The 15,381-nt window shown below is 40.3% G+C and overlaps 1 protein-coding gene across 1 annotated transcript in view; it reads right to left on the reverse strand.

Annotated features, from left to right (window-relative positions):
* Positions 1-234: 234 nt before the first annotated feature.
* PDXK (pyridoxal kinase) overlaps positions 235-15,381 on the reverse strand; it is a 51,775-nt gene continuing 36,628 nt past the window's right edge. The window contains exons 6-11 of the mRNA XM_075033613.1: positions 13,778-13,863; positions 12,916-12,961; positions 10,183-10,294; positions 8,676-8,812; positions 8,056-8,122; positions 235-7,289 (exon numbers count right to left, since the gene is read on the reverse strand). Coding sequence (XP_074889714.1) covers positions 7,177-7,289; positions 8,056-8,122; positions 8,676-8,812; positions 10,183-10,294; positions 12,916-12,961; positions 13,778-13,863 — 561 coding nt within the window. The 3' untranslated portion in view covers positions 235-7,176. The remainder of the gene's footprint in view (positions 7,290-8,055; positions 8,123-8,675; positions 8,813-10,182; positions 10,295-12,915; positions 12,962-13,777; positions 13,864-15,381) is intronic.

A 15,381-nucleotide genomic window follows, 5' to 3' on the forward strand; every position in this document is an offset into this window, starting at 1 on the left:
AAGCCTTACTGCAGAAAGAATACAACTCATAACCGCCAACCAGAAAAATACACAAACACTACAAAAGCTTATAGTTTCAGTAGAAATTAAATCATTTGCTACTACACACAACTTCACTGTTTTTCTGACATAAAAGTCATTGAATTACTACATACACCTCAAGGACAATCATTAAGATGTGTAAACATATAACAGGTCCACCTAGTCAGTACAAAGCACCACACAAACTTTAAGTACATAGAAAGTTTGCTCATAAATATTTATTTCTTTAACAATTCAGCACTAAAAAAATATTACTTAAAAAGGCATCTTTTATTAAGTTATTCTGTTTGTCCAGGGCTGGTGGGGTTGTACTATCCCTACTATATTACAGCCACCTGACTGTCTTTCCAAACCATTTTACTTTTCTGGAAGAAAAGGCTATGTGTGGCTGGGACCCAAGGCTTCAGCACAATCTATAAAAATATAATTCTTTAAGACCTTCTGCTCACATCCTGAAGGCCTACACAGCCAGCCCCCAAATTCTGTTTCCCACCCCACCACACTGCAAATAAAGCTTCAACACACACACACACACAGAGTACATATATTACACTCTTCTACGCACAGATTTTTCTAAATAGCAATGCAACCACAAGGGCAATAGGTAAGGAGTACATATGATTTCAGCGGTAACATATGGCACAGCCTTCTCATATTGCTGGTTTTCTCTATCTGAATAATGTGCTGCCTTATTCACTTCTTTGCAAATTGTGGATTTATTACTGTTATTTGCACTGTGGAGGCACTAAGTCAGGAACGCATGCTTATTTAGGAGCATACTTGGGAACATCCCATTTGCCTTGAGGTCCATTGCTGCTGGTGCAGTAAAAGCACCAAACTGGTGGCTGGTGGCGCTGGGGCTGGAACCTGGCACTGAGTTTCCTGGTGAAGCAGACGGGATCTTCCTAGGCTGTTGAAAACCAAACCACATTCTTCCCTTCTGCAAAATGTGAGAACTAGCTTGGGCTCTCCTGAAAAATCGTGCTGACAATAGCAGCTCCCTTGCATTCTGCATTCAACACTCTTGGCCAGGTGTTTAGGGCACATTCCTCCAGTTTCTGACTGAACCTCGTGGATTTACCTTAAATCTGCTCCTGCATGCATGTATAAACTCGCTGTTTTCCTCATTTATTTAAAAGAGGAGAGCTATTTTCAGGGTTGTGACTGAACATCTCAAAGCTTAGTTTCCATGGCTGATATGCATCTTGAATGGATACGTTTTAGAAAGCTACAAAACTGTTCAGCAGTAGGCTCTCACTTAGCAGAAGCAAATGTCTTCCATGAAGAACAGCTCTCTGAATAATCTTATCCTGTGATTCTAACAGGAGTTGAATGACTAGGCAATGAGCCAATAAGGCTGCAATGGGATGTAGAAGAAGGGGTTGTGCTTCCATTTATGAAGAAATATTTTGGTTTCAGAGTGACCAAAATTTATAACACTTATATCAGCTTCTAAAAGTACTCTTTAAATGGGCAAGGACCTTTATTCAGGAGAGCTGGTTTTGTTTAGTATAAACATAAGCCAAACTTCTCCAGTGGGCATCAGCATAATGACATAGCACCTTCTCCAATAACCAGTGCTCTCATTAAACTGGATACCTGCTCTCTTCCTCGTGCAAAATACTCCCATAGCAGAGACACTGTAGAGTGCTGACAGAAGCACTTGTTCGTACACGCAGGAACAATTGCTTCCTTCTATATAGTCTTGTATGCTCTAATCTACGTAGTAAGATAAAAATTCTGTGAAGGGGAGTGCAGCTAAATGCTGCGCAAGAAACAGACCTTCAAAATGAGCTGTGGTTCTTATTCCAAGCCCCTCTTCTCACCTTGTATGCAGGAACAAAGAGCACAACACAGAGAGGTCCTACACATGCAAGTAAGATGCATACAAGAGCAGTGGTGCAGAATGCCAACAGCTGTCTTCCCATGAAACTTCTTTAAAGAAAAAAAAAATATTAAGACAACAAGGATGTTACTCACTTCCTACCTATCTCACAATGAGATGATTACAGTGCACAAATGTGCACTCTGACTTTTAACTACCCTTTCTCTATACTAGGATATAACTAAGGAAACCTTTAATTACATCCACTTTATTCAGCAAGACTATCAAACTGTTCTTGTTCTGTTTAATTCTGAAATGATTAACATATTTAAAAATAGGATCTAACAATTTGTGTGTGCATGGTATATTAAATGTAGATGCTTTTATTACAATCTTCCTTGCCACATATTTTAAAATTAATCAATACAATCACCGTAACAGTCTCAGACAACAAATTAACACCAATCAAGACATAGTTAAGATACTCAAAAAGGTAGTATGAGTAGCTAGAAACCTTAGTCCCCCGATTCTTTTGTATAACACATTGATTATAGATTTCTCCTGCTTATGATAAAAATCAGCAAACAAACATTAATGTTAACAATTCATACTGCATATTTCTTATATAGAGAGTATGAATAGCATTGATTTTAGCACGTCTTTATGCATGTCTCCCAAAGAGGTACATGTCAATTTTAAGCATTTAGAGACTAATCTGGGCCCAGAATAGAGCAGATCATTTCTAAAACACTTCTGGTCTCTCCTGCACCACAGGTCCACAAATGAGTGCACTTGCAGTAATCAAAATGGCTGACCACATACACTGGAAAGTTCATTCCAGAAAAAAGGGATCCAGCAGAAATTACTTCCAGTAAGTGAAAAGAACGAACAGTGCACAAGTCGACTGGACACAAACACAAAGGATTCACCGTTCCCACGCGTATGTACACTTCACCATTAGAAGCGTCCTTTGCTGCTAACTTCACACATACACATGGGCATACGTGTGGCAATGAAGTCAGCAGTCCCTAACTGGTGAATGCTGGACTGGTGGGTTACAGACACCTTGCATGCTGTTAGGACGGTCATGGAAGATTATCCATTAGTTATTGACTCCACTCTCTGGGCTAAAGTGCTTGTTCTTCTGTAATCAATTGGGACCTAAACTAGTTTAGACTAACCATTTTTCTTTACCTAGGGATCTGCAAGTGGATCAGACAACCCTGATAAGTCTCCTCCAAGCCCTTAAATAAGTAGTGGGCAGCTGTCTAATACAGATACACTTTCCAGCTGCACCAGAAAGACAGTAGGAACTCAGAAACAGATACAGATTATTATATGCAGAAGGAAGGAGTAAAAGATTGGACAGAACTGTGCTGAGTCTTTGAATTTTGTTCTGCAAACATTATGAAAAAGTGCTGTGTAACTGAACAAATAAAAAAGCATCCAAGTATTAAGTGTGTATACCTTGACATTTAAAAATACCTGTTAGCCTGTTGTGACTACAAAACATTAGCTACAGAATATATTTACAGATAATTTCTGATGTTTGTTCCTGGCAAGAGATGTTAAGCCCAATTCTTCACTGAAGACATAAACCTGACCTAATTTAGATCAGGTGAGTAGGAGTTTAAAACAGGTATCACATGAGCAACTCCCTGGGGACTTAAGCAGAAGCAGCTAGCAGCCCATTGCTACAGAGTCTAGCTACTGCAAAATATGAACTTTTGCAAATTGAGCACATTAGTATCATCGTGCTTTTTTTTTTTTTTTAAACATGGGTATGTCACAGATTCTAAGGAAGCTGTGAATTACTGAACTGATCCATTCTTTGAAGCAGTGGGAAAAGATCACACCTGAAAAGTATAAGCTGCTCCAACAAATATATCGCTTTCTTTTTTATGGTAAGATCATGGTTCGTTATGGTTTACAGATAAAATCTTGTTTGCAAGATAGCTTTAAGTTTCCTAAATTCCAAGCTGCTTTATTTCAGAAAGACCAGCCCTTGCCTTTCTCTCAATTCCCTTGTGAAAGCAAAAAAAAAAATTGTGCTGTCTAACACTTACTAAAAGGACTTTTCTGTAGTACACGCTTACAACAGGTAGGGTTTCTTTGACAGCAAATTTTGACTATTATTGCTGCTTAAAAAAAAATTTAAAAGGTCAATTTTGAGCTTCTCTCTCCTGTTGATCCTCTGATGTGAAGAATTGAAGAACCTCAATTTTGCACTGCACTGGTGCAGTGATGGCCACCATATGGCTCTCAATTTGGCCCTAGGCAGCTCCCAAGCCAGGCTGTGTTATGTGACTGGCAACGAAGCTAAGGCTCGTGCAGGGGGTGCTGGGCAATCCACAGCCCTGGCTATAGGAGACAGTGTACCAGAAGCCAGTTCCAGACCCAGCTAAGATCTGTGCTGGAGCCATGGGACCGTAGAAATCAAACGTCATTTACTGCATGTGAACTGCTCCTGGGATTCATCTAGTTCTTAGCAATCTGAGGGAACCAGCAGAGGTCTCAAAGCTCAGCCACCTGAAGATTTTTGTATGTGATCCATAGCAGCTCATAGAATCACACTTGTGTTTGGAATATAGCATGCAACGCTTCTTTAATCAATGCCAGAAACAGTTAAAATACTTTTGTGTTCGACTGTTGAAATGCATCACCAGCTACAGTATTTAAGTATTTTTGCCGAAAGCAACTATCTCAAAAAAGGCAATTGTATTTCTGGCACAACTGCCCAAGCAATAAGCAGCTTACCTAAAAGAGGGGCAAATTATTAATACCGAGCTATTTCCTAGCCTGTCTGGAAGTCTGTGTCTCAGGAAGAAAAAAATATTTGCGTCAATTTAGAAATACAGCACTGCCAAGAAAGGCAATTCATTGTATTTCACAGAATCACAGAATGGTTGAGGTTGGAAGGGACCTCTGGAGATCGTCTAGTCCAACCCCACTGCACAAGCAGGGTCAAATACAGCAGGTTGCTCAGGGCCATGTTCAGTCAGGTTTTGAGTATCTCCAAGGATGGAGACTCTATAACCTCTCTAAGCAATCTGTGCCAGTGTTTGATCACCCTCACAGTGAATTAAGTTTTTTTAATGTTTAAATGGAATTTCCTGTATTTCAATTTGTGCCCATTGCTTGTTATCCTTTTGTTGGGCACCACTGAGAAGAGTCTGGCTCCTTCTTCACTGCTTCCCATCAGGTATTTACACACACTGTTAAGATAGTTCTTGTCTTTTTACATGTTGGATATCAGCCACCAGCCACGAGCTCATCTCTGTTACTGACTGCTAATTTTAGCAACTCTTCACATCACCAAAATTCTTATTGCTAGAAAGTTATTTCATGGCAGTGGTTACTAAAAACTGTGGCAGTAGAGTCACATTTTGTAGGTAATTTCTGGGTTTTTTTGGTTTTTTTTTTCCCCTTGACATTCTCAAGTCATATGCATTTTTTTTTCCATTTTTAATGCCAAATGCATGAGAGGAAATAAAATTATTATTAGTTGTTGAGAGTGAAAGCCTGAGGTTTGCCTGTTACATTTACTGCAAAACGTGTTCATCTCTTAAATTTCATTTGCTTCAGAGATACTGAAAATGAGGGATTTCAGAAATGTATTAATTATGAAATCTCACTCTATGAAAAAAATCTATTCAGCTAAAAATTCACTTCAAGGATAAATTACTCTTCTATTAGGTGAACCCAATTAACTTTTACAATGGCAGAAAATCCACAAAAATGGTGGGATAAGTGAAGACTTCAGTGGCCAAAGCAATCTCCAAACCAGCTCTCCTCGGGACTCCCAAGCTATGCAAGTGACACTATCAGTTAGGCAGGTGTGATGAGGAAGATGCAGGAAAGGTATCTGGGAGATACCCATGACTGAGTTTCCTGGGCATACTCAGGTAATCAAGAAAAACTCAGCCCTCTCCTCTAATGCAAATTTGCTTCATGTCACTGCAAGTAGAAATGCAATTTTAATCTCCCTATGCTGTCTGACACAAATAAAGCTCATCAACTTAATTTGGATTTAACAACAGACTAGACCTCACCTTAGGAGAAGCAAGAACCTCAGTACCATACTGAAATCACATGGAAGTACGAGTGGTCAGTACCTGTCAGCATATCTGCCCTACTGGTATAATACGTAGCTGTGATGTATAGAATGCTGAAATTATTAAGAATCCCATTTTGAAGCCTTATGAAGCAGAATTCTGAAATAAAGATGCATTAATAAGAAAGCATTTCTGTCATCTCTAATCAGCATAGGCTGCAGATACTTACATTATAAACAAATTAATTTTGTATGTTTCACTGCGTTTGGCAAACATATGTAACTTACTAAACCTTACTAAACTAAAAAAACTACTTTTGCCACATTGCTTCATTGGTAAGGCTGCCAATAGTGCTCACTATTGTTAAGTGGAAGTGCCCTACGTAGTTTGTAAATACATCCATCCATGAAGAACAAACTAGGGTAGCCAGCTTTCAGGGTAAGAGCTGCTTTCTCCTTTGTACTTACAGGATGTTTGTCCTTAGTTAAAAACTAAACAAAGAATCATCCTGGCCTCAGAGGTAGAACTACAAATTTCTAATCAGTGCTACTGAATAAAGATATTATCTTATTAATGAAGATGTTTCTGGAGCAGCTTTTGGAAGAAAATCATGGGGGCACCTACAGACATTAGAAATAAGCAGCCAGTACCTGCAAAAAATGAAGCTGTGCAGTTGTTCATAGAAAAGAAACAAGAGCAGTTATCAGTAACATGAATGACACCTCAAGGTCACTTCAGAGAGTTTATATGCCAAACATCTTCAAAGTACTCCCACACACAACCAGAACTTTGTGTGCAGTTTTAACCCTGCTTAGTTTCATAGCAGCTGAGATACTGAATACCAGAGTAGGTAACCAGATATCTCCAGGAAAAGGGAGCATGGAGCCAGCTCCATTGGCACTAGATGCCATCTTGAAATATATTTTCCAGTCAGTCAAGCATTCCATTAGCAAATTCACATCTGAAGTCTTTGGCAAGGCAGGAACGTTGTACTCTCTTGCCCTGGGTAATTACACAGACTAACTGAATTGGACAGCCATTTTGATACCTGGTAATATGCTTCAACACACACTAACTGTTTTGTTTTTAAAACTGAGCAAGGCCAGCACATATGTTTGAGAGTGGGTATCTGCCTATGCTGGGCACTATTTCATGAAAGTCAGGTTTCTGTCACAGATCTAAGGCAAATATTACAATTTACAGGAAAGAAATGAGGACATCAATACATTGTGCGTTACTGGAGACATACAGCCTTTATAACACGGTGGCTTTCACTATGATCTCTGGGTTTTCTATGTCCTTTTTGCTTTGGACCATTCTCAGTTCCAGCTGGGCTGAGTTTGGTTTGTTTCCTTCTCCAGCTTGTGCTAAAAAGATGACATCAGAATGTCATTAAAAACAGCAGTATAAAAAGAAACGTGTTACATTGTTCTGTTACCCCACTATTTTTTCTATGCTCCTCCCCTCCCCTATCTCCCCTACTAACCCCCCTCACTACCCTGATAAAAGCTTCCAAAGTGGAAGATCCAGGTCAGCACTGTGATTTCTTACCACCCCTTTCTACACCTCTCTCCAGGAAAGAAACACAGCTCTGCTGTTATTAGAAAGTGACACAGAAATGCTCTGAGAACCCACAGATCCCATCTGGATCTCCTTAGGAACTGAAATACATGGGAACTCCAAGAGGACAGAAGCTGAAACAAAAATTGCTCCTCACATGCCCAACACAGCAAACAGTTTATTACTAGTTGATAAACCCCTCTCAATACTAAACACATGAACTCAAAGGGAAAGTGATGGAGCTACACTTAAAACAGAAGGTCTCTTGCATGTCAAACTCGGCAGTTCCTCAATTTCTTCCACCCCTCTTTTGCAAAGCAGTCAAGCACAGTCAGCATGACTGTAGTGCCACTACAAGCTGAACAGTGACATCTTCAGTCGGATGTTGTCAAAAATAGGCTTGGAGGACACAGTAAGGAACATGCACTGACAAGACTACCAAGCTCTCATTCTGTAAATTCTCTGGCTGCTTCTGCACGGAGCTCCCTTCAGTCAGGAAATCAGAAAGCTCTTTGAATGTTTCTTCTGATGCAAATCCAGACAGAACAAGAGAATAAGGTTTAAATGAATTACCTTTTGCACTCTTAATGGTCCTTTGCAGAACATGTTGCATGGCTGACACAGTCTTTTCACATGCCACCTGCATTAACATAATATATTCAGGTTTTAGTAAAATTTCAGCTGCCTAGTTTAATATTATTTCAAAAACACTGCTATTAATAGGCAAACATGACTGAGACACAAACAGGATGACAACTATGTGATGTAGAGTTTGGGAAAAAAACACTTTAGACTCTCTTAATTCTCCCAAAACAGATATTAGAAACCATACACCCATATCAATGACTCTATGTGCTTAAGGGAAAGAAATAGAAAAATAGATCTGATAAATGATTTTCAGTGATTATTAAGTGAGGGTAAAAAATATAATTACAAACATGCATGCAGTCTCTCTCTCTAGAGAGAGCATCTTAAGTGGCAAAATTACAAAAACCACGTAACTGAAATGTGACCGCCCAAAATTGTACAAGCTAAAATGTTTTGGCAAAAAGGAAATTCTGCTTTTTATCCTCTGAGGTGAAGAAAAAAAGCCAAACCAGATGAAAGTCTTTAAATAATGTCATAGATTAAAAGTAATAAAAAAAAAGAAATATAGTCTAAACTTGCAGAGAGACACGTAAATTCTCCCACACCTTCAAATTGTTTGGATGCTTATGTGTCCATGCCAAAAGCATAGCAGCAAACAAGTCTCCTGTTCCAACAAAGACAGCATCCACCTTAGGAGACTCCATTCGAATTCTTTGTGTCATCTTGGTACCATCTGCTTTAGCTACAATACAGACAGACAGTTAAGTAACAGACCCAGCAATTAGTACAATAGCATTTACTATAATTTAAAGGTGATCACCAGATTTGAATTTCTTTGTTGTTTGGAATGTAAAGATGCTAAGGAGCATTGTAAACTTTGTACCAGCTCTTTTAAAAGGTGCAACCTTTCAAAACTTTGCCAAGTTGAGATAGCATTTAGAACTTATATACTGTACATACTTCACTTAAGAGGGAGCAGTAGCTAGCACCTTCATTTTCATAAGGATTGAGAGCAACCTATTTTCATTTAGACAGCAGCAGCAGCAGCTTGCTCAGGAAACCACATATTTATGGAGACTGCTGAATCCTAGATGGGGCATCCCAAACCATAATTTAGAGCATCTCTGGGTTGTATGAAGGCACAAGAGCAGCTGTAGACAACAGCAGAGAATATCTGATCCATGTGCCATATTGTAATCACCATTGGAATGACCAGACATTCCAGACCTGGTATGTAGCAAGTGCTAAGACCCACTGATTGATTCTTAGTGGAATCTGTTTTGAATATCAAGACTTTTTCAGTCTCTCAGCAGTCCAGAATGTGATGCCCACATTTAGATCCCTTAGATGGTATATACCATGCCACATAACTATGCCCTTCTCAGGTAAAAACATCCTGCAACAGCCCAAACACACAGTGAATCTTGGTGACGGTATAGAAGGGGATATAAAGAAGCAGCAGACCTATCTGGGAGGAACAATCTGCTAACAGGACAGTGTAACTTTTCATAAAAGCATTCAAAACATTCAAAGTTCCTGTTCTATACCGCTACTACTTGTCAGGGCCACTACTAGGGGCTTTAACAGCCCTGATCAACCTCACCTAGGACATCTTCCACCCATGCACCCTCTGCCCACTTGCCCAGGAGCTGCACGGAAGCTCAGGCCTGGGTGCAAGCATCCTTGCCTGAGCTATGTTGTAGGTGTACTTGCGTACAGCCCTGCTGTCCCAACTTACTGATCAGATTTTCCAGATTAATCTCAGACCTGGCTTGTCTCTCCTTTCTCTGATGATCACTGGACTGCCAATGGGACCTGTCCGCCATCACCACTCGTTCTGCTCACCTTATTCAGATACTGTGGGCCTGTGCCCTGTTGGTGAGGGCAGTGCTCCGCCTGTATTATGATCATGCTCAGCTCCCAGCTTGTCCTCCCTCATGGAGCAGCCCCATTCTTACTGCTCTCTGATATTACTGTAAGAGAAGTTCACTTAAGGATCTAAGCTCCTTCCATGCACTACAGATGCATCTGATGAACCTACTTATTAAAAAAGTAACTGAAAGCACAGAACAGGTTATGAAGCACAGTTTAATGACAGAGTTCATGACTTACTTTTTCTGTGGCTTCCCAGAGCAATTAGGTAGTCGTTTCCTAGAGGCGCCTGTAGATCTGAGCTTGTGATCACCACAGTTTCTGGTCCCATGGCATGGAGCATATCCATTACCTTTCCATGTGCAAAAAGGCAGGAATCAGTGACTGCAATGTGTGTTGATTAAACTTTGCATCATTCATAGTACTGAGGATTTTTGACAAGCACCTTATTTTGGCATCTTTTGTAAAGAGAAAAAACAGCTTCTACTCAAAGAGTTCACTTGAATTAGGGGAATTAATTTGAAATAGGGGAATCAAAATATCTGTATTTAAACGTACACACCTGTTAAAACATATAAGCATCTCTGTATTATCTTTGGATGCTCCTCTGAAAATAACACTCTGTATCAGCTGTGATCAGAATTTTTGTCTGCATCATGTTTTCAGAACATACTATCAAAAGAATAAGAGAACAAATATACAGACACATGCACCTGAGCTGGCATCTTGAAACACTTGCTAGAAAGCAAATAACTCCAGGTCATGAAGTCTTGTTTAGCTACTACTTTAAGAGTTAGCAAAAATTAAAGAGTTAAAGAGCTAAATGAGACGTACAAGTGTGTCTGTCTCAATCTTCTTTTCTCATTCTGTTTCAAACCCCAAATTACACCTGTAAATTATGCACCTTTGCAGGTATATTTCCACTGTGTGTTCCTCACTTAAACTCATTAATACTCTACTTCTGACATCACAACTGGTTGCTACAGAAGTGATTTTGATTTCACAGAAGAATGACTTCAATAATGAGTTTAGCATAAAACATAGATAAAATATTAATTCTCCCAGAAGAGTTTAACTAAAAATCCTCTCAGGCTAGCTATGACTCATGAGCCGCTGAATGATAAGGATTTATTTCTGCTATTTTTTAACTCTCTATTGCTTTTCTTTCTTGTCTAAGCTTCCAAGTTTCTTCAACTGTTAGACCTCTTTGCACAGACATTGGTTTGGTTTTAAAGAAGCTGTAAATCCACTGGCATATGCTGACATAATCAACCTGTGAAGTAACATTAAACTCAATTTCACTTCTTAGTCACAATTCACCAAGAACCTAATCACCAGTATTTCTAGTTGTAGGACTTAGCCACTTCTCCATTAATATTACATCATATTTAATTTTATGTTAAAAGTCTATACTATCATCACTAGTCTTGCTAAAGAAATGAATGAAAGCATGTCACCATGGAAATTGATGCCAGAATTCCTATGACCTCCAAAGGGGACAAATTCCAGCATGGATTATTACTCAGAAGGATAGACCTATATATGACATGCAGCTGGGGAGACAGATTAAAATATAATATCCTGCAAGAAACTATTTTAAAAGTGTTTCCATTCCTAAGTATAATTCTAGCTCTTTAGAAGAGATTTTTTTAAAACCCATCACATGAATGAGACAGTCAGAAAACTAACTTCTAAAATTGTTTAGCACACGCAATTCGTGCTTGCAGCTGAAACATGCAAACCTAAAACTAATGGCTGCTCAGTTAATAGTGTTGTTCTCCAGGCTGTGGTTCCACTGGTGACGATGAGAACAGAAGAACTGTAGCAGCTAGTGGCATGAAGCACAGCTCATCACCCTCACCCAGCACAGTGGGGTAATGTAAAACTGGGGGGGAGGGGGGAAATTAAAAGAACTGAGATCTTTGGAGCTGCTTCCTGCCATGAAGAGATGGCAATCAGCCCATGTTGCATGACGTTGCTGGAGTAAAAAGAACAACAAACATTTGGGATGACAGACCCCAGCTACTCTCCAGGGTGCCACTGCAGCTGCTGTTTGTTTAAAAGATTTTGTGTTCCTTTGAAGTTCAAAACCAAACTGAAGAAGTAACATCAGTCCATTATGAAAGCACTTGACTAGTCAACAAAACAAAGACACCAATAAAAACATATTTCTGTTTTGTCCTTCATCGCTAAGACCTGTAGCTTTTTGTTTTCTTCAGTTTGTGTAAAAGGATAAATCCTTACATCTCAATGCAGTGTATTTGTGGACCACCCATCATCTCTGTATGGCGATGACAGCAGCTATCAATGCTGTGGATTTGTCTGTCTTTCACCAGGAGTACTCGAAGGCCATCACTCCCAGTCTGGTTTCTCATCTACGCAATCTACCCTTTTGCAACCCAGGTCTCACCCCCTTTGAGTCAATTTAAGGAAGAGAAACAGAGCACCAGCAAGCACTGTCAGGAAGAGATTCAGAGTGTGTTCAGTCAATCCTTGTAAGAGTTTGCTAGTAGCTCTCTGCCGTGCAAACAGTCTGTATGGAGGAACGTGTTCCAACACTCAGCATTGCTGTTGCACAACTCATATGTGGACAGCAGAGGGAGCGACTCATGCAGGTTTCTAATGCCCAGGCTCACCCGGGGTTTTCACCCCAACCAGTGCATTTCCACAGCGCTGACAGCGTGTGGTTACTTGCCACATGTGCTGCTGCTACCCTTCTTACACTGCAGGAAAACGAGCTCACGCTCACTACCACTGTAATGCCTTCATCTGTAGTTCTTTCGGGAAGTTTCTTCAGAAGTCTGACACTAGAACAGAAATGTTTTGCGCCTGGACTGCACAAGCTTTTATGATAAACAGAGAGAAAGGACAGAGGCCAAAGTGATGTCAAAGTTTAAGACAAATGGCAAACTTTAGCATTGCAGGCAGGAATTCAGAAAGAGATCTTACACATCCTACTCCTTGCCTACTTACCTCCAAAGCGTCTTTTTCTGTGTGAATCTTCCTGCCCGTGAGTAACCTGAGAATGAAAAAGAGATCTTAAAAGAGCACGAGTTCTCCAGGCAATGACTACTTTGTTTACTCTTTGAAAGGAAGAAAGCTTGGACTGCACCATACAGGCCTAAATGGTTTGTAGCTACGTCATCTGCTGTACCAGACCACTGTGTTTAAAAGTTAAGTGCACAGATACACAGTGCTGCTGAAGCGGACTCACACCAGTCCTAACCCGCCTCCTGTAGAGATCCCTGTATCATAAAATTCCCTCACAACTGTCTTCTCATCACCTTCCATGTAGGTGCTCCCTCCCCTTAGGGTGACAGCCTGTGGTGTATCACAACAGATTACCTCCTGACCAAAGAGTCACAGCTACATAGATAGGATGGGCAGGAAGCATTTAAATTCTTAACTCCTATGAGATGTTGCCATGGTGGTATTTCTGAATCTAATTTTGGGGGTTTGATTCAAACTATTTCAGTTTTGATATTCTGACATATAATAAAAATTTTCCTAGGAATGGGTAAGGATGGGGAAGGGAAGAAATGTATTTTTTTAACCTGCCCTAGATACAGGTCTCTGGAGGTAACAAAAAGTAATTGTGAAAATGAGAGACCAGAGAAGAGAAATCTTTTTCCTCATGTAACTCCCAGATTTTTTTATTGGTTTCAATATGGAACAGTTGGAGATTTGCTGGAAAGCACCACTTGAAAGTAACAGCTAAAAAACAAAACCCAACACATACATAACTATGGCACTGTATTGAGACAAATAAAACAATGGGTATCAGCCTTCCCTGATTTTATCCCCAAGTTTATTTGGCTATAAAAGGAGTACTTACTCAGCTTCAAACTGGTTAGGAGTAATTATATCAGCAACAGGTACGACTTTGTCCCTGTAGACTGGGAGGAGATCCTTGGGCACATACTAGGGGAGAAGAAACAGTATCAAATGTTGTCAGCAGCATCTGAGATGTGGGACTGCAACTCTCCTTCCCTCAACTACCACTCATGCTGTCACTGAGTAACCTGACAGCTCCCAGTGCACTGCCATGCAGCAGTAGCTAAAGTGGCAGTGCATCATCCAGCTGGTGACAGTACAACCAACAGCCCTTCTTTCACTGGAGCCGATAGGAAGCACCGCTAAGCAGACACACCTAAACTGGCAGCATTAAAAGGAAATGGTGCCTGGAGGAAGAACTTTCGGGTTCCCTCTCACCAAGGTGACACAGCAGCATGAGGAAATACAGTGTCCCAACATGGGGAACCCTTTCTCATGTCCCTACCTCCAAAAGAAACTACTTTGTTGTTGTACCGACAGTACAGAGGCCCTTTGCCGCAGCAGCATGTGCCCACATTGATTGTGTTGCATTGTGGGATTTAGGAACAAGTAACATCGATGCTATGTGTTATTTTGCCTCCTTCTTTCAGTGCCTTATTTCTAGGGTGTGCTGTACATCAGTATGTGTGAATGGGAATCAGATTTGTAATTTGTTCAGTACAACTTAATCTATAAAGCATTTCCAATAAGGACATTAAAAATACTTCGCTTGCATTGCACCGAAGTCTAACAAAACACTAGCATACTTCACTGCCTGCAGAATCAGCTCTTCCAGTAATGAGGGCCAATGCTCCCCTTTCTGCCTGTCTTTTCCATCTCTACCCCATCTTCATTAGCTAAATGCAGCCCATCAGCAAAGGGATATTGGTTGTCTAAGCAGGTGACATACACTGAGATGTAACAGGAGCCCACCAACCTGCATGCTCTTCAGGCTCAAAGCTGAAAAGCATCAGCTGTTTTGGCATACACTGGAGCTCAGCTAGGAGTTCGGGTTAGATGGGTACAGGGGTCACCTCACCTTCCCGAGTCCTGCTGTAACTCAATTTAACAAAACCTTTATTAAAAGTTCATTGTTTACTAGTAGCTGATATTCTTTGGCAGAACCCCATTTGCTAAATCAGGACTAATATTCCCTTTTGTTCATGTTTTATTTTCTCTGTTAGTCTCAGAAGCTACTCAGGGCAGGGTACTGAGCTCACTCATGCAGCCGTGGTGAAGCAACGGTGTCACAGGGACTCTGCCTTTAGACAGAAATACAAGACTTGGTCACGTCTAAACCAAGGCATTTTAAATAATGATTTTATTACTTGTCTTGGCAGGAATGAGTTGGTGGTTTGCATGTTAAATATTCTCCTCTTCTTCCATCTACCTTATCTTCCACCCAAAAGTCACAGGTAGGCCCATGGTTTTGACTTCTCCCAAGAGCTAATGCTTTGCAAGGTGACTCTACAGCTGCTAGATCTCTGCCTTGTTAGAAAAAGTCAAGGACAATAAATATTGCAATAGATGTAAAATGAAAGAATAGAACACAAAAGCAATGGCAAATTTATTACTAAGTGTTACTTCATGTGATGTTTTATGAGCAGGTAAACTGTAAAAAGGTAC

Source organism: Buteo buteo, chromosome 8 (genome assembly GCF_964188355.1).
Source record: "Buteo buteo chromosome 8, bButBut1.hap1.1, whole genome shotgun sequence".
Classification (NCBI taxonomy): Eukaryota; Metazoa; Chordata; class Aves; order Accipitriformes; family Accipitridae; genus Buteo; species Buteo buteo.